Consider the following 27,618-nt stretch of genomic DNA (forward strand, 5'->3'; position numbering starts at 1 on the left):
TTGATTGGCGTTTCGAATATCGACAGAGCCTGCAATGTTATGGCGCGTGCGATTGATCACAAGACTAATAAATATTCCGTACAAATTGGGTTCAGGTTGCAACCGAAGAGAGTGGAACCGGAATCAAATTTTCGTCATGGCAAAAGTTGATCTTGGAATTAGCACGAAGTAAACCTCGCCGCATTCGTGTGTAGATAAGTATAAAAGCTTGGAATTGATTCGAAGCAACGCAATCGATACTACGGTTCGAAGTATGGCACGGGTGGATCAGTCACTTTAGATCAGTATAAGCGAAGTTTAATAAATTGCGAAAGCAAAAATCCAGAAATTTTTAATTATAATTCTGTTATTGGAAGATTGAAAGGAATGTCGCTGATACTTCGACACTAATTCAAAGAACGACTTTTCTAAAAATATTCATATTGGATTTAAAAAAAAACCATGTTATGTGAAAGCTTTCCAGGGATTATGCGTCGCTGCTAAATGTAAGTACACGGATATTTTACGTAATTTGCTAAAATGAGCTCTTTCAAAGGTCATTCACACTTTCTCTAGGTTACTAATTAGAGGCCTTAAGAGAAAGGAAAAATTTTAGGGTAGAGAGGGCGACAACACGCGTCTCTAAATTATGCAAGGTGCGTGTAAATTTCTCCGCTTCCCTGTGCGGGTCCAGTTTAACGAATCGTTTCGGAATTGGGCCGTTGTTTCAATTTCTACAGTAGCCTGTAGACAAGAGGTAACCGGACTACAATAACAGTGCCGAGGCTTTCTCCAAGTGGGGCGGTCAGTCAGTCGGCTCTAGAGATTGATCTGTCCTTAAATGTTATAACGGGCCGACCGTATCGTAGTAGCAAAATAACTATAAGCCGGACTGACAGCTGCGCGGACGGTTCAAAGTATTCGTTGATCTTTGACGCGGCCGAGTTTGCTTTGTACCGGAGGGGGGCAAAACGAGCCGGAAGTGAATACGGAAAGAGCAGGTGCATCCGCGGATGAAAGTCTCAGGGTGAAATTTATCAGGAAGAAACATTAACACAAGCAGGGCCAGCTCAGAGAAGATTACGTTGTTTAATGAGCTCTCATGAGAAGTGAATAGAGTGATGAATTTGCTCGGCACGTAATATCACGCGAGCTAACAACAAGTTCGATAACGATCTCGCGGCTTTTCAACCAAAATAAAAACTCCACCTGCAGCGTGAGGATGCCACGTGAGAATAGGAGAAAAGAAATGCCGACTGACTCAACTCTGGAGGCTTTTACACCTTATACAGTCTGAATTACTGAGGTACTTGACCCTGTCTCCAGATTTTCTTACGACTGAAATGTCGACAAATAATTGGAACCAGAATTCTATAACATTTAAACTTATTAGTTATTTTGTTTCTCATGCTAATACGCTGATAATGATAACGTAATAACGCTGGTTACAAAAAATGATCAAGGCAGATAGCTGTAGTTGTAATTCGTACCTTGTACAACTTGTTCTGTCAACATATTTAACCACATAATTTAAGTGCAAATAGGTTTTTGTAAATCGGGAATTATAAAATATCAGTTGTTTCATTGAAAGAATGTAAAACATCAGTTGTACAGGCACAACTGTAGAAACTATGAATTCTAATATGCAAAAACCTTGCGCTATTATCTAAATGCTTAAATAATTATGTTAAAACTTCGTTTCATTTATTTTTATCATGAGCTATCCCCCTTTACTACATAGGTTTCAGATAGTTCAAAACACTTAGCAAAATTTATCGTAAATACACAAGAGAAATGGCGATTTCGCATAAATCTTTTCACGACATTTAATTGGCGCCTAAAATCATCAACATCTTTTCTCCGACTAGAAAACAAACAAAAAAATATCAGCAAGTCCACTCTTGCGAATCACGCGTAGCTTGGAAGGTACCGTAACCGATCAGAAATCGACATAAATTAATACGATGCTTACATGACAGCATCGTTTTGCCATCCCTGATGATTATACATTTATTTCACGTTCGACGATTTCTACACGAATGGCATAACGGTTCGTGAACTGACGTTGAACCCGAGTTGTTGGCACGTTGACATAAATTTATCTTATGACTCTAACGCGTGAAGATTAGCTGAAATGTTACTAAACATGGCTATGTCGTAAATTGCGAGAAACGAAAGCCTTGCACAACTATGTATATTGATGCTGAGTTTTGCGACTGTTGCAAATATCTGAACATTTTCTATTGCGTGCACTGTTTGCGAACATTCCGTGCTCACACGCGGCAGCTACGTAAGTAGATCGGTATAAAACAGGTGCGCGAGAAAACGAAGTAGCGAACGTAAATTACCATTGAAAGTGTACAAGAATTATTTGCCCGTCAAATATCGCTGTTACGTGTCGCATTTTTATGCTTCGTTTGTTCTTTTTTTTTTTTTTTGCCTACTCTTTTATACGTTATTGCACAGAGCTGAATAATCTTGTGAATGTTCTACTTTTAAGAAATGCAACATGACAAGGAAGGCCAAAAATACAGAACGAGATCTTGCCAGCACCGGTTGGATTTACAAATGGAGTCCAGGGGAGAATGCCAGATCTCCAGGCACCTATTTCCACGAATTGGACCAGGCAGCCTGGACCAACCCTGCTATCTTTAAATACCACGAAGAATTTTTGCAGAATAATAGAGGAAAGCTGAGAAATGCAAGCGGCAAGGGGAGTAAGTATTACACATCGACAAGCAGCAAAATGTTCGCAAAATTTTCCAGAGTCACACGTAAAAAAGTGTAATGTAGATTTTACATCTGTTGTGATGACTATATGAACATCACTTTTTCCGAGTCAAATCTACATGAATTGCGATATATCTAACCAAGCATATTGTAGCTCCTTTTATCAGATTTGTAAGTCTTGCCGCAATTGTTGTACATACATATTCACCACAGGAAATGTAAAATCCACAATATTTTTCTTTTCGTGCATCGGCGGTTTTCCGCATGCGATACAGAACGTGTTTCGTAATTTTCGAACGCATCCAAGAATTCATTATCGAAATAAATGCGAGGTGTGATGCGTTAGGAAAAACGGCGACAGGCACGCCTACCGACCGAATGGGCCATTCGATATCCAACGTAAATAATTGGCAGATTACGTAAATACGAATATTTTACTAGTAGGTAACTGTAGAAGTTGGAACTCGCAGTTATGAAAGCGACTCTTTGTTGCAACGTCCCGTACTTTTTACTGCAGACTGTACTTATTTATTACCCGACGTATTCGCAACGACCATCACTCGGCGAGGCCGACCTTTTTCACACGCTTCCTGGGGTCGGGAGAAAGACCGATTAACGGCTGATCAGAATCCGCGAAGATTCTCAAAACTACTTCCTCTCCTTCAGCGAACACGTTGTTTAAAGCCGTTGTACAGTATCACTGACGCGGAGCAAACGTAACGGCGACTAACTTTTGCGAAAATTGAACATCAGTGATCCGCGCGCATTATCCACGCTCGTTTATTCGCACAGCTATATAACATACAATTAATCAATGAGTTGGACAGCGCAGTCTGCAGTTAGGGTTTTACATAATTTCTGACCCAATTGTGATATTATCTGGCTTCGGCGCTTTTTCAACGTTGATCAGCCGTATAAGTTGTCGATCTATTCACTTGAGCAACGGTTGGCAAATAAATGGCAACTACATAACAGATAGCCGCACCAAAAAAGAGGATCCGCCAACGTCTGCAAGAAATTTATAAAAAGTTCCTCAGCTCCATTCTTTGCATTACAGACTTCCCAATATCTATACACAAGTTGATGAAATGCCTGACGTCTTCTCCTACCGTCGAAAAAAATGTTGCGCACAACTTTTTGGCCGCGACATGAAAAAAAAAAAAAATACGAACGTAAAAACCACCGAGCAATAAATTCTTTCAACTAATTTCTTTTGCAACACTAAAACGTCAAAAGTTGATTTAAGTACTCCATTCCGCTCGAGAAAGCACAAAATGTATCTTATAGACTGTGAAAGTGCACAAATGACAAATGACCATCTGCGGTTGGATTGAATGGTTTAGCTACACGGAAAGAAGAATAATTGTAGATCTTACATCTCTCGTGGTGAATATATGAACAGCACTTTTTTTGAGTTAAATCTAAAGCAATTGTAGCAAGATTGACAGTAAGAGAACTGACAGTAAGAATTACAATATACTTGGGTCGATATACCGCAACTGATTTAGAATTGACTCCAAAAAGGTGCTGTCGATATATTCAACACGATAGTTGTAAAATCTACATTAAATTTTTTTTCCGCGTACGATAATTATCTTAATTGCGTTAATTAATGCTCACATGCAGTCTCGTTTGCATCGTGGACTTGCGATTAATACCAACTGATTTGCGTTTTTTGCTAATTCGTCTTGTGCAGTCTACAATGGAATCCTTGTGCTGCACTCGTGTTCCCATTCGAAATAATGGTCGATTTGCCTTTTACAAGTGAATCTAGGCCTCCTTCTGAGCGTACTCGTATCCAGACGCCTCGAGGCTGTTACATCACAGGGTTCTCACAGAGAGAAAGGTAGGGATTCTCTGGCTCTGATGGGGACGAGCGCCTCGGACGATATGCCAATACGATCTCACACTGCACCGTGTATCAGCAGCGACATCCTCTCATACGCAAACCTTTTGCGGCGACGAACTCTCACTTCGCAAGTGCCGCGTTTCCTGTTAAAGTGCGTTGCACGTGGTGATAAAACATCGATGAAAATAGTAGTAGGTTATTTTCATCGTCTATGCCTCGATTAAGCGTTGAGTAACCGATCGCGATCACCCATATCATTTGGGAAAAAATTTGCCTATAAAACAAATAACGAAAGAAAACATCGGTAGCTCGATGCGGCAGTTTTAAAAGAAAGATGCAACATTTACTGTATCGTAAAAAAGAAAGAGTGAATTGAGTTAAAAAGTCGATGAAAAAGAGCAGCTTTTTTCTCATCGCGTCGGAGTGATACCGGTGCTGTTCTGCGTGCGGTCAAATCGAGTCGTATTTGTTTTGTTATGTGCCGTTAAATCCATTTCACGCTGATCTTCGCTCGTTCTGTCTAACAATTTAACGACTCGTACTTCGTTACAAGAATTCATCCGAATTTTCACAGACATGGCCAACGTGATTCCATGGCTCATGTCAATGTCCCTGATCGGAGCCCAGAACTTCGGGAACTTGCCCGGGACCGAAACCGTTTCCCAAGACCTACTACCTCCACCGAAAAGCCCAGGGTACTACAGTGCTCCGGTAAGCCTTTTGTCAGTTTGCAAGATCATTATTCTGGTTTCTTTGTCTCGTATATTTTTCAAGTAAGCGTCAAAATTTGTGCTTAGCTCACACTTTTTCTCCTTGAACCCAACACGCAGTAGAATAAACGCTACAAATTATCGCCAACAGCGAGAACATCAAGTGACTTGACACAAAGGTGGAAGATTACACAAGTGAAAATGATCTTGGCTTGTTTCAGAATCACGTCAACACGGACGCTGTGTACCAATTGCCAAGCCCCGCACTCAGAAGCATCATCAACGTCCAGACGGAGGAGTATAGTACTGCGCACAAATTCATTCCGCCAGAAAACAACGGATACCATGACGAGTACAGCGGACCAGCCATGGAGCAGGTGAAATTTCCTTTTTTTAATTATCAGAAAGAATCAGTGTCGAGCAGTATGTTGGTGGTCACGGTACCTAATTTATACTCATGCAAACCGGTTGTGATGATCCCGGAAGCACAGTACCGTGAGAATCTTCAAAGTCTGATGTACAGCGAACATGCGTTAGAACCGAGAAGCTGTCCGCTACATGAATTATGTTACTGCAGAATTCACCATTTTAAATGTCAGCTGAATACGGAGAAACAAAGAGCTCGTAATTTATAAGTATATAGCGAATCCCCAACTCTTTCTTAATTAGCTCCAGGCAATAATCATAATGTTTTCATAAAGATTGAAAGTGAAACTTTCGTTTTCATCGCCACTTTTCTACCCTCTACTATTCCCTCGCTACGTCGTGGAATTTACTGATATCTTTGGCAGATTTACTCGTGGAGGACCGTCGATTTCGAGTTCGACAGCGAGTTGTCGAGGCAGCGTGCTATTGATGCTGGTCACTACGAGCTGGAAAATGCTCTGCCCCTGGGAATTGAGGTATGGAAGGATAAAATATTCCTGACTCTACCAAGGTGGAAGAAAGGCATACCTGCCACCCTCGCCACCGTTCCGCGATATTCAAGAGAGAAAAGCCCGAAACTGCGCCCGTACCCAAACTGGGCGTGGCACGACCCAGGTAGAGTTGGCGAAGAAAAAATGTTTAACACCAAAACATCAGCCCGTATTCGGTTAGGAATTGTTCGTAACAATACAAGAATGTAAATTTGTTGCAGAAAATTGCGCCGGGTTAACGTCTGTCTTCCGGGTTCAAGTGGACCAATGCGATCGACTGTGGGTCTTGGATTCGGGGCAAACGGACATCATGTCGGATCCGCAGCAAGTCTGTCCCCCTGAATTATTCATTTTCGATTTAAAGACCGACAGGCTACTGAAAAAGTACACTTTGCCGAAGAAGTACATAAAGCAAGATTCTCTGTATTCGAACCTCGCCGTAGACATCCGCGCCGGGGAGTGCGAGCACGCGTTCGCCTATCTCGCCGACGTTTGGCGATTCGGAATAGTCGTCTATGACCTCTTCAAGGACAAATCCTTCCGAATCGAGCACCACTTTTTCTTCCCGGACCCGCTGTCATCGAGATACGAACTTCACGGTCTGCACTTTCAATGGACCGACGGGATCTTCGGGCTCTCCCTGAGTCCAGTCGACGTGAATAACGACCGCACTCTCTTTTTTCATCCAATGTCAAGCTTCCGGGAATTCGCGGTCTCGACGTCGGTGCTCAGAGATGAGAAAACTGCGGAAGATAATCCGGAGATGTTCATCCCGATCGGTAAGCCGAGAGCCAAGTATTGCGGACACTCTTCAGGATCTGCTATGGATAGGAACGGCGTGATGTTCTTCAACATGGTGACGAGGGACTCTATCTGGTGCTGGGACTCCAGGAAGGAATACATACCACAGAATTTGGGAGTCATCGGGCAGAGCAACGTGTCCCTAGTATTCCCAAATGATATTAAAGTGGACCACGAACCGGATCAGAGCATGTGGGCGTTGTCGAACAAGCTTCCAATGTACTTGTACGGGAAACTCGACCCCCATGACATCAACTACAGACTGTTTCGGGCGAACGTAAAAGAAGCTATAAAAAATACCATCTGCGACCCCAACTACGTTGTACCGCCTTCGGAGCACAGCTACGATGAGACTTGCTGAGGAACCGGTTTCCTTTCCTGTTCTTTTAACAGGTACCATTAAAAGAACAGTTGAAGACAAAAATGAGTACTACACTTTTGTGAATGCTATGTTATACCGATCAGTTCAGATGATGGACTAGGTTCAACCATTGGTGTGATGTATTTTAAAGAATATTCATTCCACCGAAAGGAATAAAACGATATACATACATCATTGCCTTGCACGATTACCGTGCCCATAATGTACATACTATGTAATTTTTTGTAAGCCAGTCAATTGTTTTATACGAAATATATTATAAATAAAGTGAGGCCTTTTTCAAATAAAAAAAAAATGGCGGGATTCCTTTTCCTCATCCGGTTGTCCATGTATTCATCAATTACTTACAGAACGAAATGTTTTCCTAAAGTTTACACAATGAATTGTACGAAACTCGATGCGACACGTAGCACTTATTTTTTTCATTTCTATTTCATAATTGTTAACGTGAATGCGAATTGAATTACAAATCTCAGTGCCGATATCCTTGCCCTGTGTCATGTCTCTTTGCTCCCCGTATTGTTTTTCACTGGCCTGGGTATTGAGCTTTTCGTTGACACCGCATCTTTCTTTGGTTCAGCATCACACGTACTGCTACTCGTTGAGGCTAAAGCTGCATGACTACCATTTGTATCAGAACTAACAGCACTTGTTTGCTGTTTTAAACTCGTTTCAGCAGAGTCTTCATCAAACTGGGATTTCATCGATTCGCTCGACCGTTTATCAACAACTTCACTGGACTCTGGTAATAAATTTATGCTGCTCTCAAGCTGTTCGGGAAACTCTTCAAGGAATGTGTGATTGGAGATGGAAATTTCCCGGGAAACTAATTCGGACGTATCGGTGATATTTCGGTACGACAAACTTGCAAAACTGTCGTAGCTATGAAAATCTGAACTAGGTGAGTCGAGTTTCTCAAGGAAATTTGAGTACTTGACTTGCACAATGTTATTACTTTTCACTAGATTTTCGTGAGACTGGATTTCATCGACTCCTGTATTTGAATGTTCTTTCCTGAAACTCTGCAAGTGCAAAAGCTTTACTGCGCTATCTAAATCCTTGGTTGGATTGACAACAAGCGGTGAGTCGATTCTGGATAAGTTTGATGTCCCTTTCAAGTATATTTCATCAGAAGAATTAAACGGCGGAATAGCATCCCGAGATCCTTCTCCAGGCGTATTTCGGTCAGATTCTGATGTTGTTTGAACCAGGGAATGAACATTGACGGTAAGGAGTTTTTTAAATAGATGCAACAGGTCTTTGAAGACTTCAACGTTGTACTCGGTTCCAATGGCCACATGTTTTAGGCTAATTCTAGACCTTGGCACTGGCATTTCAAACGGCACACTACCCGAACTTTCAGATGTTGATTCGACTGATCCCCTGAAGTGACCAAGGAGTTCATCAATAGGCGTATCATCAGACCTGTCCAAAATATTCACGATCTTCTTCTGGCACTCTTCTTTCATTCGGTTTCGTGTTTGAATCTCTGCTTCCGGATCGCAGTCATTCAACCGAGAGTCGATCCAAGAGTCAATCATCGTAGGACCAGAAACCGAAATGAAACTTCCAATCTTCGAATCAGTTACAGAAGAAGTCTGAGGTTCGACTCGGCTAAATTGGTGGCTCAAAATTTGCTGCATCACGTCGTTCAACTTATCTTCAATCCTCGTAGCGTAAATTGGTGACATACGATTGAGTTCACTTTTGGTGGGGAGAGTTTTCGTAACCAATACATGCGATTTTTCATCTCGCCATCCATTTTTCGTACTTTCATCAGCACCAATCACATCCAGCAGAATTGACTCTACACGTAAAGGTGCTTCTGGTTCAACCACAACTAATGAACTAGACATTTCCGAAGATTGTTGAGTTTCGATCATCTCATTTCGACATGAATACCTTCTCGAATCGCTATTGGGAGGCAGCAAGTTGTTCATCAAATCCAAAGCATTTTCTGATAAAATTGTTTCTCCAATAGGATTTTGAGATGCACTAGTCAAGCAAATTTGTCTAGGGACGTCAGTGACGTGCGAGTGTTGGGTCATTTCAGATGAGGAAAGAATTCCAGGAGTCATCAGCGGATCAGAAAAAACATCAGGCTGTTCACTATCGCATGACAAACTTTGGCTGACCGCCGATCCAACTGAACTGGGCGTGGGAGGACGTGAAACGGTTAAATTTCCATCACTGTCGGAGTCCATCAGATAACCCGAAGATAGTCCTCTACCTCTCTGAGGTACGTATCTCGCGCTAAAAAAATCCAAATTTTTCTCTGCGATCAGCTTATCTACTTTGACCACTCTTCTAGAAGGCTCGGGGATAGCCACAACTTTTCTTGCCCGACTTTTCCGTTTACTTCTGGCTAGCTGGAGTCTCGTAGACAACGGAATCATCCGATCCCAACTCGAAAAACGGTTTACCTGGTGCTTCGTCTCTTTCTGGGAACTTCTCGACCTTGATACAGGGTCTTGAGTAGCTTGGAGGTCACCGATACCTGGTAGAGTATCAGATCCTTCTTCAAGATTGCCAGAAATTTCATTTGTGCAGTGTTTATCTTTTCTATGCACGTCAGAATTGTTCAATTGTTGTGATGACTTAATGCCGGAAGATGTCGACTGTCCAGGCTCACTGGATGAGAAAATCCCCGAGGAATATTCAGTAATCATAGCATAATTCACGACAATTTTCATGAGATTATGCAACTTTTGTAACTCGCTGTTATCTGGAAACCGCAAATCTGTTACCGAGGAAACTTTACCCTCTATACCAACCGACGTTTCGCACTTTTCAATTTGATCTTCACGGCTATTTCCATGAACATGAAACGGTTCTAAAACAGTGTTCATTTTCTTAATCAAACTTTCTGCAGACTCAACATCTCTCAACACTTTTTCCGACATTGGGTTATCAGGTCCGATGAAAAATTTATCTTCCGTAGGATGGACTATTATGTTTCCAGATAAGCTCTGCTCACCATCCGTTATCCACAAGTCTGCAACGTCCGCTTTTACATCCACGTCTGCAGAACGAGGTGAATTAAAATCGTTTGGCTCGTTATGCTCTGTGGTCAAGAACTCGCTCTCAACTTTCATATCTTCACTGGCAGCTTCAAGTTTTTTCACCTTCGTTCCCTTTTGCAAGAAAACTAATCCATTCGTACAATTGTTTTGTTCCATAGCCTGATAAAACACGGAATTGATGACATTTCGTCTAAAATTTACTCTTCTAAGCAACTCAGAGGGCGTTGGTGGTAGAATTGATGTTTCTGTTTCCAAAATATTCGACAGAAGTTTCTTTCCCTCATCGTCAAACAATTCATCAATTTTCTCAGCGGAAGAGACTCTGCTTTCTGGATTATTTTCGGCATCAATAACCACTTGACAACTTGAACCATATTTTATCTCCTCTCGATCCTCTGTTCGACCTAAATCATTAGTCTCCGTTGAAGTTTCTGCTTTTAATTGTTGATATTTTGGCGCGTCTGATATCCTTGGCACTGTCATTGCTTGCTCTGGTGAAATTTGATTTTGATCAACAGAATGATGACGAGTACTGTCAGCCGGTGTTTTTTCTGACTCTCGGCAGTCATCACTCACGTTGATAATTTTCCCAGCAATATTTTTGATTAACTGTAAATTGGTGATCATTTGTAAAACTGTTATAAATTCCGAGCCCCGCAAATTCCCGAATAGATTCTCATCGAGGTTATCACGAATCTGCAAATTTGGATCCTCACTGCGAGTAAACATTTTAGAGTTAGGAAGTTGGTCAAAAATCTTCTCTATTACGTTCTGCATTTCTTTCCCCCCAGAATTGAAGTGGTTCAGAATACGTTGGCAAGACGTAACGTCAACCTGAAACGGTGGTTCCCCGTTGACATCAAACGACCTGAGTCTGAACGAGGTTCCCTGGATTGTGTCAGGAGATTGATGGATGATATCTCTCAGAGCCAATCCTACTCGTTCGCGACTTCTCGGTATAGATCCTATGCGTCGTTCCGAATCGTGTCGCTTTGAAAAAGTCGGCAACATTTTAGGTGTCGGTAAGCCCTTGAATATGCTCAACAAGGATGCCTGTTCCTCATGAACTGCGTGCATCCCAATATCGGCTGATAAATTAAACCCCAAAAATTGTCTGGAAGATGATCTCCGCTCCAGTGGGCAGAGCGGGTCGACCAGATTATAAAGATCTACATCAGGGATTTCCGGTATCTCGATTTCTGTTGCTGGTTGACTGATGAATTCGTCTCTATACCCCCTCAACGCTGCTGCTTTCACAATTTCGCCCATAGTGAGATTAACGTTATTGAATATTGGATAAAATTCATTTGTTCTTTCGCCCAGATGAAATCCTCTCTCAGAGCTTTCGCTATGGGCGAAAGCACTCTGTAGCATTTTTTCTGTAGTCTCATACACGATATCTTGCTGTTCTAAACTACGATCCCTTGTCACGATCGTGTCGTTCAACTCGTTTCGTTCTCGTTGAGAGATTTCGTTGTTATTTAACCACCCGCATGACCAGTCGATATTCTTTATGGCTTCTCTAACGTTCTCCGGTATGTTTTTCTCCCCCAACTGTACGTAGTACTCATCCTCAATTCGACGTGGGACTTCTTCAGAGGTTGTCGAAACGTCGACCATCGGTGACCGAGATTCATCGGGTATCGAAATCTCCGAAGACCCAGTAGTAGAGGTATCAGTGCCTCGTTTTGGGAGGAACGTCTTTATCGTTGTAATTGACACGTCCTTACTAGTCGTAGGTTTGTCATCGATGTGTCGTTCAAAAAAATAAACTTCGATCTCTTGAGCTCTGAAGTTTGCGTTTGCGGTAGTTCTATCCAAATCCCGTCCTTTTTGTGAGCCCTCGATTCTTCTGCACGATTTTGAACTGACATCAGACTCATTTCCTCCTCTGTCAGATTTACTGTACTTCGAATGCTGCTTCCTCGCTGCTTTATCCTGAATTTTAACCTTCTGCGACTCTGACTTCAGTCGTCCACTACCGCTGTACATTTCGACGAACTCTTTCGTCGCGCACTTTCTGAGCAGAGAAGAGGGATCGATTGGTTTCGACCTCGTGAACCTTGCATAAGCATTATCAATTTTCCACGTCAATTCCTTCTCGGGAGTTTCAATTTCAGGTACCGAAGGGACGTACAGGATTTGGTTGGCGTGACTCCGACGAGTAGCAGTGGGTGAAACTGAAGGTTCTGCATCATCTCGATCTGAACAAGAAATCGCCGTTGGCTGCTTCGAAAACAGTAAACCAGTCCGTGAATCGTGGGAATCATCTTGTCGATGTCCAATTTTGGGTCTTTCATGCTGCTTACGAGCATCCATTTCTCTCTTATATTTCACGATGGTTTTTTCGTTGTAAGCTTTGAGTGCTTCGATAGCTTTCACTTCCCACTCTCTAGAAGATTTCCGAATTTTACTAGACCCCAATGAACTGGGCGGGGATCGCGTATCCAACCAGTTTCTACAACGGCTGCCCTTTTGAGAAGATTTTTCACCAGCCACTGATTCATTCTCTGGAGCAGAAAGAACAATGCTTTTATCAATTTCTATCAATTTTTGTGAATCCGAAATTGAGTGAACTGCAACACTTGGCTTGTTAAATTCGGGCAAACGATTTATCCGTGATTCGGATTTTTTGTTTGTCATTGTAGGTGAAATTTTCGAAGAGCAAGGAAATTTTTCGTTGAATTTCGTCGGGTTCGTTGGACCAGAAGAGACACTCTCATCTCCCAGCAATGACAAACTGTAGATTTTTTCATCTGAGTTTTCCCACTGAATCTTGAGAGACATTCTCGAAATAGCTGGTGGTTTATGATCATGATGACCCTGCGGCAGAGTGGCCGATTTTATGATTTCTTCTTCTAAGTTTTCTTCAAGCTCTGTTGTTGAATTGTGAAACATGTTAGAATGTCTCGGAAAGCTTGATATTAAGTATGAGTCAGCGGAGACATCTTGATGAGATGGAATCGGTGACTCCTTTTTTGAAATGGTTGTAGAGTCAAAGCTTTCAATACCTGAGATGGGCATCTTTTCGAAAACGTGACTCACATTTAGAGCTAGAATATCAGCGTTGATCCCAAAGCTGACTGAACTCTGTGCTGAAAATGCATGTTTCCCCGCCGCAGAGGAATGAGAAAACTTGTCAATAAATAGAGAGCCATCTTCACGCTCGGAGATTATTGTTTCGCAACGATGATCACTTTGACGATTGCCTTTATCCTTGTTGTGTTCACAACTCCATCGAAGTCTCCAGTCAATTTCTTTCAAAATATTGTTCAGAGTCTGCTCTGCGTTTTCCCTCGATTTTTTACCTTCAACGTAAATCCTCTGCAGTTTAAATGGTTTAAATTCGTCATAGAGCATCCTTTTTATTACGGAAACAAAGTTTATCTCTTTTAGATTCTCCCAGACGATACCATCTCTGTGTACAATGGCCTGGAAGCAGGATGTAGGAAGACATGAATCATGAGTGTGGTAACTAAATGCCGTTGATACTGTATTTGATTCCAATTGATATCGCGCAAGAATTTCTGCAGCCTTTGCATTTCCCGAATTACTTTCGTCCAGGTCATTGCTATCGTCTTCTTTTTCATGCGATTTTCTTTCATCGTGACGATTCTGACTGCAGCAATGAAACGATTTCCCTCTACTCGGCCGTTCTCTCTTAATATCGACTGATTCCCCAGCAATTCCTGACGCTACGATTACTATTTGGTGCATCGATCCAGCATCAGATGTAGAACTGTGGGAATCTCGATCATTTTCTTTAGAACAAATCGTTTTTTCACAGCAGATACATCTCCTCGAACTTTGAGCTAATTCGTCTTTCGATCTAGAAAATGAATGCTCAATTTGCGTTGCTACGGTGCGTGGTTCAACGGCTTCCTTTGTCACAGACAACGTTGACGGCTTCCTTTCAACCGCATTGAGGTCAGTGGATGGTTTTTTGTGAAGCTTGACAGTAGTGGCCTCAACTTCTTCGTAGGTGAGCCCGAGGATCTTCCTGGTTTTTTCGGCTGGTGTAAGGTTTGCATCGTCGATAATACGTAAGCGCGAGTCATCATCAACGTCATCAGAGTCCTGACTTTCTATGCTCAACAAAGTAGTCAGAGACTTTGAGATCTTATGATCGGACGGTATCTCCCAGTCCTTCGGACCAAAGAATTCGTTGTAAGTCAGACAACTGTAATTCATTCCTGACGCGTTGTCAGGATCTGGTGTTCTTGGTATTTTACCGTCCAAAGACTTCGAAGCCCTGCGACGTTGCGCTAACGTCAGACTCCGACCCGGCTTGATCATTGGGAAAACAGATACACCATCTAACTCAGCGTAGTGAAGATCAAAGTAGTAAGATCTCAGCCGACGCCATAAGTATATTGAAGGCACTGCCGATGGGAAAATATACGGTGAATAAAAGAAGGAAGTGATCACAAGTTATAATCTCAGGAGTCCAAGATTCTTTAGGATCGAGCGGTTTACTGTATTCACGATTTTAAAATAAGAGGGAGGATTCACTCACTCATCGATATTATCCGAACAATGAGAAACTCCACAGCCAATAACCCGCACGAGTGCAATATCCAACAAAGCAACAGACCAGCAATTGTACAAATTATATCCGCAACGATGTTCTTCATCATCTGGAGGTACAGCCAAGGCAACATTAGGCGATGTCGATTTCCAGTGAATACTGGGTACAGCATGACGACGTAGAAGATGAGGTGAAGGTGGGTTGTATAGTTTCGAAACAAGACGACACACGAAACTACTGCAACGGCGAAATTACACTGATTATTATTGCGGTATGATAAGAATATTGATCGTACTAGCTCAACTACAGCTTCGTAATGCCGGTGACGCTCATTGGATATTGTAAATGATGACGAGATGTTTGGCAAGATTTCAAGAGTATATTACATGATACCCCCCTAAGGTTCAGAATAAGGTGGTATCTAGACCTGATCCAAGTCAGGCAGGCCTTTTGTTCTATTTACAAGCGTAACGCGTATCAACTGTCACAGACAGAACCCAAGCGATGCCACCGGTCTGATATCAGATTCGCACTTTCACGGCAGCGTAGACTCTGACGGTTATCTTTTTAATATTCGCAGAGTTGGTCTACTTGTATAGACACTGCACTACCACAACCTCAGCATAGATAGAATGCTGTTTTTTACTTATTTGCAGTTTGCAAGCCCGCTTTAATTAATTGAAAAAGAAACTAGCTTGATTCTTCTAAATTAGATAGCAAACTAATGGATCAGAAGTCAAGTGTGACACCGTGTTAAATTCAATTACAACAGGTTGTTACTATTCAATGAGAGTGATGAAATAAAATCGCGTGCCAATGACACAGAAAGATATTGATTTATTGGTTTGACGGAGCAATCCACGTTAGTTGGAACTATGAAACCTTCCAAGCCTGCGTAGCATCATTGATAGCATCTGGATCTGTATCAACAATGAACGACCTTTCTCTCTGTTCATTGTGACAGGCCAAACAGCCCCCAACCTATTAGGATAATTGAAACGGTCCTGCACAATTGACCTCCTCAAGCTATTAGGCTCATGCTTGATTATCAATTAGCTGTGCAAATAGCATAGGTCAATTGGACTAACTTGTCTTGAGCCAGTAGTCAATATGGTACTTCGCTGTAAAAGATGGCTCTGGACCGGGTAAGTTCCATATCGCCTGAACGTTACCATCCCAGGTGAACGAAAACCAATTCATCGCATTTCTGACCTAGAATATAAAGAGCGAAGCATTTCTCGTGGTAATCCACGAATGGATAACCGCAGGATCATTATCATAATAGACTGGTTAATTGATGACTGACTCGACAAAGAGGTAAGTTACCGTGCCGAGTAAAGCCATGATTAGCAATTCGGTGTGCGGTGATATTCCAACAAGCTGTCTGAGTGTACGTCTAGGCATGTATATCCCGTTCCACCGCGATTGTGGAAGATCCTAAGCGACCTCCGCGCGCCCAGGTTGCCTGCGGCATCGGTTCTACTGATCATCATCAAACGGACTCGAGAAAATTTATAGCCTGGACTAGCCTCAACGAGGTTCAAGGATTCTCGATCACATGGCGTTTACGCACGTCAATAATTTTGAAGCCCAAACTGACTGCAGACCCTTCGTTGCTACGAGTTACCTACACGTCGATTTTTCCATCAAACAAGAGAAGGACACGATGCGCTGATGCTCGATTTCATTTGCAGTCTTTACCGGTTATCCAAAATACAATTCTTATTTCACGCGAACCTCTACTGATGCATTTTACTGACAACGCTTAATAGCCCATGGATTAAGTACCTATAAGATGAATAATTTCGGACTCGTTTATTACAATCAGTTTCCTTTTTCTGAGAGACAACCCGTTTCTCAGTGGCAATTAAAGTCGTGATAGTTGGTTACTTCATATTCAGCATGTTGACATAGTGTCTCGAGAAATTTAAGCCATCGGGTAAATTACAAGAGCGTCAACACTGTCCAGTAGATAATATCAGAGCTGCTTTCCCACATGTTCGATTAGGCGGTATACCGAGTGTAATTCAGAGTCACGGAACCTGTTCTCGTATTCCGTGAGGTATCGATATGTCTCGTGTCTACGTTCTGTGACGGCAGCGGTGTGTAACTGCGCATAAATATCGCGATTAGGTTTATGACACGGTAGGATAATGGTGCATAGCCTTGCGAGTAGACACTGTTACGTAATTATTCACATCAGGTGTATTACGAAGAGAACAAAAGGACCGAACGAGCTTATATAGTAGAAAGTTTAGTGCGCGTGTAATGAATTTCCTCATCACGTAAGATTATTAGACACGCTACGGAAACTAATAACTATATTATTTATAATAAACGCCCGAATCACGTAATAAATCTTTAATCTTAAATCTCTCTTTACCAAACAGTATTCCCAACGAATTTCACCCTTTTCCTCGAATCTACATCACGTCCATTTGGCAAATGAGGAAAACCAGTCGCTGGATGAGATAAGACGCTGGTATTGACCCGATCGACATTTCTAATACATCTTTGCCGACCCAGAAATCTCAATATCACCCGTGAAGACAGCTGGTTTACTTAATACAGCGTCCACGTCTGCCTGCAGGTGAATCATACTTTGTCGACGAATCGATTGATAGACCGCCCTTTTAGCACAAAGGTGCGCCTGACCCTGCAAACTTCGTTATTGGATAGGTAACTGATATCATAGTCGCTGTTTATTAGAGAACGATCGGAGCGACGCTCGTGCACTTTGTTTTAACGTAAATTGACGAGAAAGGCTAAGCGTCGCGTGTTACATCAGAGCCTACACCCAGTTAATCATGCACATAGCGGATACCTGCCAACACATCTTCAAGCTAAGCATCGCTCGCTTAATACAAAAAATTCACCGATAAACTACGTCGTGTAATAAATGCTCGATTTTACGAGTATAATAACCGTACCAGATGCGTAAAATAACCATTATTATTTACTTTGCATCGGCGATGCGGATACGACAATCAAAACCTACTGACCTTGCACTTGGATAAGTTTAGTAACGAGTTCAGTTGCGATAACGGATAATAAGCAAACGGAGCACATGTCATACACCGCGAAAGACTTGAGTACATGTATGTGATGACGGTGCACGTACGAGCTTTGGTGTTTATACAGAAGCTTATAAACATATTTTCATTGCTTAAAGCAAGGCTGATTGTGTCGCGGGTTCGGTGGGTGGGAGGTCAGATATATGTATTATCTCATCGCCTCCCGTGCCGTAATCGCGTAAGTTGAAGTAAATTACGAGCTTGGAATAAAAAATACGCGCATTCTCTAACATTCCTTTCTTTTCAAGCCCTCGTAAGATGGCATGAAAAACTTGTGCTAACAGAATCCAATTAATCGTTCACCAATAAACACCAAACCGCGCCTAACAATTCCGCAGTTGGCTGTTCTCGTCTTTTATCCGAGAGATTACCGTCTCGGAGAAATTAGGATAACAGTTTTTGTTACCGAAATAGGAGTATCGCATCACCTTAATGTTCCTATTTCGTTTTTAGCACTAATTTTTATGAACAATGATTAACGGGACCACGATACGAAAAAATAAACTAATATATACGTACACATGTGTAAGTCCGTAAAGTGTACACATAAAAATAAATAAAAAATATTACAATAATCGGTAACGATCTCTAAATATTTTCCAACTTCATCCAGTATTTACGAAAATAATTTTAAAAGTATTTGTCACAAATTTTCTCGAGAGACACTTTGAAAAAATTTAAAAAACGAACCAACCTACCGTACGCGTACGTACCTATCCATACTTGGTATTCCAGTGCAAATGATGACAGTCCCTTGACCTTCGTCTAACTCGTCTCTAAACATGTACATATCTGCGTACTCGGCCTCTCCATGATATTCTCCGGAATCTTACAGCTGGCGACCTTCCTCGAATAGTGTTGTGAACATACGCAGTTCCTTGCTAATCGCAAAGGTGACGTAATGCACCTGTGAACTGGTACCCGCCCATATGCGCAACGCTGAAACGGAGTCTGCGTTAGTCCGGTGTGTGGGTCCATCTTTCGTGGCAATGAACGTAACGCACACACGCCGAGATGCCGATGGATGGAGTGGCACACGGTGATGTAGGTTGCCCGGGTGCCCACGTAGCGTATAGGTTTCCACACGGTCGGTGTAACGCTACCGAGACCAAGGTGGTGTTGGTCACAGTCACGCATTTGGCGCGGAGTCGTGGTCTTGGCACAGTTTCTTGCCATCCTCTCTTCTGATCGGACTACAGCGAACGATCTGCGCGCAATTTTAAATCGGGATCCGTTCTGTGGTTTTTTTTTTTTTCTCTTGTTTTGTTAGTCAACGCTTTGCGTACATGGGAAGTAATCGCGCGACAGCAGTGACCATTAATTAAGCAGTACATGAAACAACTTTTGTACAAAAGGAACGAATTAGAGACACACGTGAGTATACCCTTCGTGCTGATTCTGTTATCGGGAAGTTTGTTACCCAACGAACGCACTGTGATTCGCGATATGTTGAAATGGCGGTTGTTTTCTCTGTCTCTTTTTTTACGTCTTCTCTTTGAGGCCGCCATCGTTCGATCACAGGGCTTCTATGTAGACAGGCGTTCGATTTCTTATCGGAGATTCGATCGGTGCAAAATGGCATCAAAGATGCTTCGACGCGGTTCGACGCGGCTTGACGTAACTTCCTTTCCGTACCTGGGAGTTGCTATCAGGCCAGAGCCAACTCCCAGGATTTTTTATCAAAAAAGGTATCGCGGTCCACCGGACGGCTGTCCACGCCTTTCAAGCACGGTTTTCAATACTTAATTGTCTTGGCGCATTATGCGCGGAAATTCTCTCGTCGACGCGCCAATAGCATGATAAAAACAAAAAAAAAAAAAAAAAACGGTGAATTAAGTAACCAAGACGGTCCACCGCGCTGCTTTTGACTCATATAACGCTGCGAAAGTTTCGTGAGAACGGCCCAATCCTTATTATCATCCACAAAACAAGCGGACCGTGAGATACCTCCTGGATCCAGTAAAATTTTACTTCGGTTTCACAGTAAGAAGACCGCCTGCATCTACGCGTCTCGAACACCAGCAGCAGCTTGCACTTGACGGTCAAAAATTTCGAGTACCTAGTGTGCTTTCGCCATGCACTCGATCTCTGCACCGGTCAAGTGGTTTCAGATTATTTTTAACCGCATATGATTGCCATGTGGTTACTCACCTTCTATAAATAAAAGCTTCTTATTTTATGCGGCAATATTCGGATAATTTACGATTATCCCTAAATTTCACGCGCCCTTATATTTCGAGTCTTGAAGAGTCTGAGACGCCATTTGTCTGCCGAACTTTTGTCAGCTCTTGGTCACTTGACCTTTTTCGCTATGTGTATGTACGAGGCAAACAAGGCCCGTGAGTCTTTCCTTATGAGGAGCGTCATCAGGCCTCGATATCGACTTGTTGTTCACGGTCATGTACACCGGTGACACCAGTTCTCTCCACCACGAATCGTCCCTGAGAGCCAGTTTCCTTTCTTTTCCGAAGTTGAAGCCTGTTCAACGTTGCTGAGAAATTCCCAGATTACGCGGGTGTTGGCAAAAGATATTTCCTAATTCGAACTATGACACGCAATCCGTCATATATGCTCGAGCTGCTCATCGTCACCAATTTACATTATACCGCAACTTTGACCATCGAAGCGAAACGTTATAAAGAAGAAAATATTTCTATATTCCATAGTTTAAAAAAATATATAATTGCAGTAACAAGTTATACTCCAACACCCTTTTCACTTACGGCACCTAACAGATCGTAATACAATTTCGACGCAAAGAATGTTCCGATTTACCGGATCGAACTTTAACCTCGTTGATCAATCAATTCGTCATCAAAACTGGAATTCACAGCGTGTTTCCTCAGGACGAATCCGGATGTACGTTCGGTGACTGTCTGTAAGTCGGAAATGTGTCGAAACAAGGAAATTACGAAACGGACGTTCAACACACGCAACTCGAGTTAATCGAATTGGATTTTATTGAAATAAAATAATACACCGTAAGCGTAGAAAACTGTTGAAAATCGCGTGAGTTTTCAGTAGAAATACTGAGCTGTCAACAAGTTCAGACTTTCTCTTCTGGGGTGCTTCAATTAAAGTGTTCCAAAAAAATTCAGCTCGACAAGCTTCAGCTGCACTTAACAAGTCATCGTTTCGTAATCTTTCAAATTTCACCACTTTTCAACAACGGTAAATCGTTGTTTTCAAATTTCTCAAGCTTCACGTTTCGTTTGTTTTAACAAATCTCTCATAATTTCCCACCAATTATTTGTATACACTACGGTGCAGAATATGCAAAGATGACGAAACTCAACTGCGTTACGTATACATATAATAACACACTTGCAGGGTGTACGTATGCCGTGAACCGGGTTTGTTTTAAAAAGAAGCGGGAATTCCTGCTCCGTTGTATAATTGAAACACGATGACCACCACGGGCCGGTGCTGCAACGCTTAATATTTCCGTTCCACTTGCCCCGCGGCTGCAACGCACGATGATCGAGGTGCAGAAGCAATAATTGTACAAAAGCTGAAAGGTTCAACGCGGCATTTGATAGACGGCTTTGCGGCTGATTACACAAACATTGAACCGCATCTGGCCCGGAAATGCCAGCATTGTCTATACCAGGCGAAAAGAAAGGTCGCCAATGGGCCGATCAGGCGGCCTGCTGCGAGAGGTCGAAAATAGCGAAGGTCATTCTAGGCGACCTATTTTCACCGGGCATTCACGAATAGACGTGAATATTAATCCACCCATATTACTAAGTTCGCTGTTTGGTACGCAAACCCGGAGAATGAATTCGACCGAACGATTAGCGCCGGCTTAATTAAAATCGTTAGCAGCGCTTCGTCGTGATGCATCGTGCTATTTCAAAGTCTGACACACAATTCCCGTGGAGTACAAAGTTGGCCTAGAAATATATATCCACTGGCCGAGCGAGCGTGAAACCGTGCCAAGGTTGATACGACACTCGCGGTCATTTTGGGGTTGATAAAGATTTGGAGAAGTATGAAAAGTGCAAGGGAATAAGGGGGAAGGGGAATAAAAAGAAGAACCGCGGTTTTCTGACGCACGATTCTAGGCAGAGTGAGAAAGCAAGGGAGCGAATCGACGAGTCGAGTCGACCGCGGTATTTTAAACGCATTCTTTATAACTTGTGTCAGCGCTAAAGTCTATCCCAATCCAGACATGACATCGCAATGTGTATTGTTTGCAGAAATATACGTATGACATGCCTGTTATGTCGTTACGTGTATATATGGAGACGTAATTGTACTGCGTCACGTGGTCGCGATATTATTTTAACCCAGTTTGTGTACAAATATCCGCGACGCAATTCGCCAGAGTAACATACGAGCTTTAAACCTCCTCCAGGATGCAGCTCACAACGTGCTGCCGGTGCTGCTCCCTCAGGACTGGGACCATAATAAGCGGAATATGTGGAATAGTGAGTGAAATTAGATAATTTTATTTTCGTTTCGATCACGTCTAGGATTGTGATGAAAATGAAAAATCATAATACCTACGATTTTCTGCCACAGATTCTTGCTGTGATCGCCATAATAATCATGCTGACAACGGAAGTCGAGTGGAAAACTATCGTGATTGACTTTCTGCCGCAGTCGGTAGTCAAAATCATATTGGCGATAAATTTGTGCATGACGATCCTGATCTCAACGCTGCTGATCATCGGAGTGTGCAAGGTAAGATATTTGAGGGCTTGGCAGCGACCCTGGATGTGGATGGTCGTTGACTGCATCAAAGAATGACGTAACTAATAAGAATTTCAACGTGTATTAAAGCAAGAATCTTAAAATTCTCACGAAGAGAATATAATCTTATCCAAAAGTTTGCTGCAGACTCTATAACTGTATTTTCAACTTCGAGAAGCGAGTGACGTTCGCTCGGTTAAACTTGATCATTTAAAGAACCAACCGCAAAATGAATAGTACTTTTTAAATAGAGCTCGTGTGCTGCACGTTTGTTTATCCAACCGCAACTTTTTCTCAGCGTGGCTCTCAGTATAATAACCGAATATAATCGCAAGATGACTTAACCTGTTGTAGGATTTTTTTTTCTCGCACACGATACCCACAATTGTACAACGTGATTTGACGCTTCGTTAACCGCTCGATTTACCGTGATTAAATATGTCAGTCTAACCACCGCGGAAAACGATCGCCGAGCGTAACAACTCTTTACACAAGCACACATTATTCTTCCTAAATACCGTCAACTTGACTAATTATTGTCGTAATAAATTTACCCTTGGCGTTCATCGAAACTTGCTTATTTATCCGCATCAATTTTTCACATCGTCGATCGGTCCTGGTGAAATTTTTACTCCAGCAAAGATCTCTGTGTAAAGTATACTTTAGGAAGAATTTTCACCGACGGGATCTGCATTTTTTCGGAACACCTTGTGATTTATATCCATCTATTGATGCCATTCTAGTTTTTTGCGTATTAAATGAAAGAGGATGAACATTAAAATAGCTTATCTAAACGACGACTTTTTATTTTTTGGAGAAACGAGGAAATTGATGGAAAAATAACGATCTTTACGAAAGAATATTCTATAGAGGTAACTTCGAAAATCGAATTCACTCGACGTGCAATCAAATAGCGCGACAAAGTATCGCTCCGCGAAACTATTCTGTTACCTGCAACATCGGTTTCCTGATAAATTTTTCAAGCAGGCCAAACCCCAACGTTAACCTCACCAATTTTTACAATTACAGCGAAATACGTTTTTGATGCTGCCCTGGGTCGTGTTGGGTATTATGCTGGCCGTGTCGCTTTTGATCAGCGTAATATACACGTCGGTGATGCTCTTTATGAACGACGACGTACTCAACGGTTCTCTTTGGATAGTATTCGGTCTGATATCCGTTGGTGAGTAAACGTTCAACAATTGATAAACCTTCGAAAGACTCAAAAGAAGTCCGTTGTTGCCGAGAACTCGACGATTGTCATTAAAAGCTAGTGAAATTGCTCTTGTCATAAGATTTTTACATCTAATAATAAAACACTGTGTCTCCGTTGCAGTTGTTTACGTCTACATGTGGCTGGTGGTATACAGTTTCTTCCAACAATTGCGTTTCGAGAAGGCCAATGTGAGAATCGGGCCGTATGGAAGGCCGTACAATTACCGCAAAGCATAGGACTGCATACACGGACAGCGAACGATCGAAGAAATCGTTGGGGAGCAAAGGAATCTCGTTCAAATTGTAAAATAGTCATTATTTGAACAATTGTTTTACTTCCAAAAAATTTCACCAAAGCATCACACATGACAAAATATAGGTACATACATCGTCCGATTCATTCACTCTCGTCCCAATGCAATTCTGCACTATTAAGTATAAATGTGTCCAACACTTATACTCAGTCTAACCAAAGTAAGGATATTTTGCTGGTGTATAATATAAATACTCAGGTAAAAGTGTGCGAGCTGCGAAGAATTTTTTTTTTTTATTTTCATCAAGTTTCGTTCCAAATTTTTTTAAGTTCATTTTCCCCATGTCATTGTTACACATTAGACCTATACCGATATCGCACATTTTATACACTCACTTATCATCGATTCAGACCGCACAAGCATCGAATGAATGAACATGAATTTATTATACACATAATATTATTATACTGTTTTCTAACATTTTTATTATTTAATTGAATAAATTATTGTGTCATTTTTATTACCTCGTGTCAAACTTCGTCGATATTCAACGTTTCACCAGAGGCGACCGGCTCTTAAATACAAAAATTCGGTTCAAACTTTTTTACCCACTGTTCTACACAGTCAAATCTGAAGTCTCAACGAACTGACGGATCAGCAGAGACAAACTTGCTGCGGCCAACGCCGTCGCGTGGTTGTCACAACCGTAGTCCATCCTTTCACTTTCCCGCTTGAATCTTTTTCGAAATATTTCCTCTCCAAATCTACGGGTTTGATTATCAAAGTAAATACCTACGTCAAGGTCTGAACAGCGCTGAACTCACCCTAAACTCGTGAAACAACCCACATCGTTCGGCCAGCTCAGTATCAACGCCGCGTAATGGTCATTGGCAAACTCCATATAGCCTGCCATTCCGCAGAGAATGACTGCATCCAGATTTGGAGTGAAAAACGAGAAGGAGGATTTCAAAATTCATATTTCTTCCATGAAATATCTTGGAGCTCAGGTACGCCAGGGTGGCCACACATTTTCGGGGAAATAATTCCATGACGTTTCCAGGTTTTCCAAAACCTAAAACCTGGCTTTCCTTGACATTTTCCCAGTTCTAGTAAGTTACTAAAACCTAAATCGTTGGTACCTCGAAAAATTATTTCTAATTCACATGATAGAAAATTGATGTTTCCAGTTTTTTCATGACCAAAATAAAAATCCCCTCAGAATTCCAGGTCTTCTGGGTGCGTGGCCACCTCGTACGCCGATAATTATATGACAAATCGATTTTCATAGAGAGGAACGCTTTCTTCGATCATTAGACACAAAGTTACGAAGCGCTCACCTTGCTCGCAGATCATGTCTCTTGACATTGCTGGAAAGTTAGTATCTTCCATATCGACTGCATCCTGTAATATAGCCGTGCAGTAGGCAGGTATAAGTTTGTCGAACGGAGTGGAGTCGCGCTCCATGCATCTTAGCTGAAAGAGCGAAAGCAAAATAAGATCAGTTTTTTTTTCATATTTTTTATCTAACCCTAATACGTCACACTTCAGTAGAATCGCATATAAGTCACACAGGCTGAAATTCGATGTTCTGTGTCAACAATGAGTTCTAAAAATCGAAAAAATATACCTAGGTATTGTTTAATGATCGCGGAAAAAGCTCCCTCAATTTTCTTAACCAAAGTTTATTGTTTAAATATTGTAAAACATCGGCAAAGTTAAGGCAACGTGTGTAATGTTTGGGGTGAAATTCAACCAGAGTCACCCATTAGAGTTAAATGATTTTCATTCCTTACTTGGTTTCTTACATAAAGTATGATGTTTGGAGCCAGAAAATGCGGTTTCTATTTTCCATATTTTAGTTTTTCAAGTCTATAGTAAGTATACGTACATATTTTGTTATTTTTAATACAGACTTATCCGGGCCCCAGAGATCAGTATCCCAAACTGCTAATCCTGCACTGATTTCAATCAAAGATAAACTCACGGCGACAGCTGTCACGACGTACAGCAGCCTGTGCGCAAGCGGATACCCTCTGGGCCCGTCATTTCTTGTCAACATTTCGGCGCAGGGCTCCGACACCTGACAAAGGGGCCTCCTGTAGTCTTGAGCAAGCTGAGAGAGACACCGATCGCTTTCGGTCTCGTTCGGCGTCCCCTTGTAGAAATACTCCAGAACGGAAGATTCCGTGTTGTTCTCACTCGGTGGAGGTCTGGGGCCCAATAACCCGAAGCTCCATGCAACAGGCCGTTGCCAAATCTCCGGCTGATTCAGGACTTGGTTCACTGAGACGAAGGACGAAAATATCAGAAGGTTTGCTCAGCTTTACCCTCACGGAAAAAAACCCCAACTTGGGTGCAAATTCGTACACCCAACTCATAGATAATGCTAATTTCCCACGAGAAAAAAAGTTAGGATTACGATTTTACACCCAAGTTGGGGTTTTTTTCCGTGTGGATATCAACTCACTTTTGCCTCTTTCCAAAGTTTTCTCAAAACCTTCCGTTACTTTTTAACTTCCATCTATCATTAACGCACATACAGCTTACATATCGCGGTTTCCTTAGTCTTCGTTAAAACTACTGTTGCGGCTTGTCGACGAGCGCGCCGGCAGAGTTCCAGGATATCGATGAGGACGTCTCGAAAACGAGGGTGAAAAACCGTCAATTTCACGTGGTTCACAGTGCTTGCAACGTGGGCTGTGAAGGAAAATTTATTCACATTCAAGGTAAAATACTGCCTGGCGAGTGCTACTCCCTTAATGAGTACGTATCTACATGCCTTCAGCTATGGTGAGTCCGAAAATCGCGTCGACGTTCATCTGACGAGGTCTCTGCGCCATGAAATCGACTACCCTGTAAAGCGCCAGGATTCTTTGCCCTGAAAAAGTCCGATCAATTGCGCAATTGGATCACTATGTAGGATAGAGAATTCGATAACGATAAACGACGCTGATGACTGACTATAATGCTTACCCAGCTTGTGGTCACTTGCATTGTTGGAGTGGGTTTGTCTTGCGGAAATAATAACGACGCTGATAAGCGTCGAGATGCCGTGTAACAGCATCCGAAGTTTCATGACGACGATACTATGGGTTCTGATAAGGTGAGCACCTGGCATCGTCGCCTATATACGATCCCCTCCAGTCGACGCGTCACCATGGGTTGCAGGTCCAATTCCAGGAGCTTGCCAGCTCGCTCCGAGGCTCGGTGGCAGACATAAATTAAATCTCGTAACGTAGAAAAATCACGACAAGCTAAGGCGGCCGTAAAGTTGATCTCAAGATTCAAAGTACTTGTGGGTTTTTCGCCGCGGGACACGTCGAAATGAAATTTTTATTCATCAAACGCGCGGTAAGTCAGGCTATTTTTTCCCCTTACTTCTTGTGCTTATTTTTGCATCAGATCGGTTCTTGAAAACAGTAAGCCGGTCGCCCGAAGGGGAGCGGTAATTAAATTCAACT

General features: G+C 42.2%; 4 protein-coding genes across 7 annotated transcripts; 2 read left to right on the top strand and 2 right to left on the bottom strand.

Annotated features, from left to right (window-relative positions):
• The first annotated feature begins 247 nt into the window (after positions 1–247).
• LOC124297190 (protein yellow-like) lies at positions 248–7,648 on the top strand. 3 transcript variants are annotated; one of them, XM_046747937.1, is made up of 6 exons: positions 248–485; positions 2,480–2,696; positions 5,133–5,269; positions 5,490–5,645; positions 6,060–6,309; positions 6,407–7,648. In XM_046747937.1, the coding sequence occupies exons 2-6, from the start codon at positions 2,489–2,491 to the stop codon at positions 7,345–7,347; spliced, it is 1,692 nt and encodes a 563-aa protein (XP_046603893.1). In that variant the 5' UTR covers positions 248–485; positions 2,480–2,488; the 3' UTR covers positions 7,348–7,648. The 3 variants fall into 3 exon arrangements, with proteins under 3 accessions (XP_046603893.1, XP_046603895.1, XP_046603896.1); XM_046747939.1 differs by lacking the exon at positions 248–485 and adding an exon at positions 785–1,285; XM_046747940.1 differs by lacking the exons at positions 248–485; positions 2,480–2,696 and adding an exon at positions 4,615–4,749.
• Positions 7,649–7,671: 23 nt separating this feature from the next.
• Positions 7,672–16,263, bottom strand: LOC124297835 (uncharacterized). Its single transcript, XM_046749156.1, has 4 exons — positions 16,246–16,263; positions 16,008–16,131; positions 10,589–14,773; positions 7,672–10,261 (listed from the first exon to the last, which is right to left on the bottom strand). Exons 1-4 carry the CDS (start codon positions 16,261–16,263, stop codon positions 7,866–7,868), a joined length of 6,723 nt encoding a protein of 2,240 aa, XP_046605112.1. The 3' UTR covers positions 7,672–7,865.
• Positions 16,264–19,140: 2,877 nt separating this feature from the next.
• LOC124297192 (lysosomal-associated transmembrane protein 4B-like) lies at positions 19,141–24,677 on the top strand. The gene is made up of 5 exons (XM_046747943.1): positions 19,141–19,367; positions 22,351–22,423; positions 22,518–22,679; positions 23,718–23,871; positions 24,025–24,677. The coding sequence occupies exons 2-5, from the start codon at positions 22,352–22,354 to the stop codon at positions 24,138–24,140; spliced, it is 504 nt and encodes a 167-aa protein (XP_046603899.1). The 5' UTR covers positions 19,141–19,367; position 22,351; the 3' UTR covers positions 24,141–24,677.
• On the bottom strand, positions 24,454–27,302 carry LOC124297191 (UPF0764 protein C16orf89 homolog). Of its 2 annotated transcripts, none has more exons than XM_046747942.1 (7): positions 27,131–27,302; positions 26,937–27,035; positions 26,705–26,854; positions 26,142–26,440; positions 25,495–25,630; positions 24,982–25,084; positions 24,454–24,921 (listed from the first exon to the last, which is right to left on the bottom strand). In XM_046747942.1, the coding sequence occupies exons 1-7, from the start codon at positions 27,273–27,275 to the stop codon at positions 24,774–24,776; spliced, it is 1,080 nt and encodes a 359-aa protein (XP_046603898.1). In that variant the 5' UTR covers positions 27,276–27,302; the 3' UTR covers positions 24,454–24,773. The 2 variants fall into 2 exon arrangements, with proteins under 2 accessions (XP_046603898.1, XP_046603897.1); XM_046747941.1 differs by having other exon boundaries at positions 26,046–26,440.
• Positions 27,303–27,618: the final 316 nt, after the last annotated feature.

This window comes from Neodiprion virginianus, chromosome 2 (assembly GCF_021901495.1).
Source record: "Neodiprion virginianus isolate iyNeoVirg1 chromosome 2, iyNeoVirg1.1, whole genome shotgun sequence".
Classification (NCBI taxonomy): Eukaryota; Metazoa; Arthropoda; class Insecta; order Hymenoptera; family Diprionidae; genus Neodiprion; species Neodiprion virginianus.

Excerpts from the sequence above, each read along its gene's own strand:
- LOC124297835 (XM_046749156.1), bottom strand. Across the intron at positions 14,774-16,007 it reads TGACTACTGGCTCAAGACAA|TGCCTTCAATATACTTATGG; the intron begins GTTAGTCCAATT and ends TCCCATCGGCAG. Across the intron at positions 10,262-10,588 it reads TGAGTTGCTTAGAAGAGTAA|AAGTGTTGAGAGATGTTGAG; the intron begins ATTTTAGACGAA and ends CAATGTCGGAAA.
- LOC124297191 (XM_046747941.1), bottom strand. The coding sequence starts at position 27,275 with ATGCCAGGTGCTCACCTTATCAGAACCCATAGTATCGTCGTCATGAAA. Across the intron at positions 27,036-27,130 it reads TGCAAGTGACCACAAGCTGG|GGCAAAGAATCCTGGCGCTT; the intron begins GTAAGCATTATA and ends GGACTTTTTCAG. Across the intron at positions 24,922-24,981 it reads GGTTGTTTCACGAGTTTAGG|ATTTGGAGAGGAAATATTTC; the intron begins GTGAGTTCAGCG and ends TCAAACCCGTAG.
- LOC124297192 (XM_046747943.1), top strand. The coding sequence starts at position 22,352 with ATGCAGCTCACAACGTGCTGCCGGTGCTGCTCCCTCAGGACTGGGACC. Across the intron at positions 22,680-23,717 it reads TGATCATCGGAGTGTGCAAG|CGAAATACGTTTTTGATGCT; the intron begins GTAAGATATTTG and ends TTACAATTACAG. Across the intron at positions 23,872-24,024 it reads ATTCGGTCTGATATCCGTTG|TTGTTTACGTCTACATGTGG; the intron begins GTGAGTAAACGT and ends TCTCCGTTGCAG.
- LOC124297190 (XM_046747937.1), top strand. The coding sequence starts at position 2,489 with ATGACAAGGAAGGCCAAAAATACAGAACGAGATCTTGCCAGCACCGGT. Across the intron at positions 5,270-5,489 it reads CAGGGTACTACAGTGCTCCG|AATCACGTCAACACGGACGC; the intron begins GTAAGCCTTTTG and ends GGCTTGTTTCAG. Across the intron at positions 6,310-6,406 it reads CTGGGCGTGGCACGACCCAG|AAAATTGCGCCGGGTTAACG; the intron begins GTAGAGTTGGCG and ends AATTTGTTGCAG.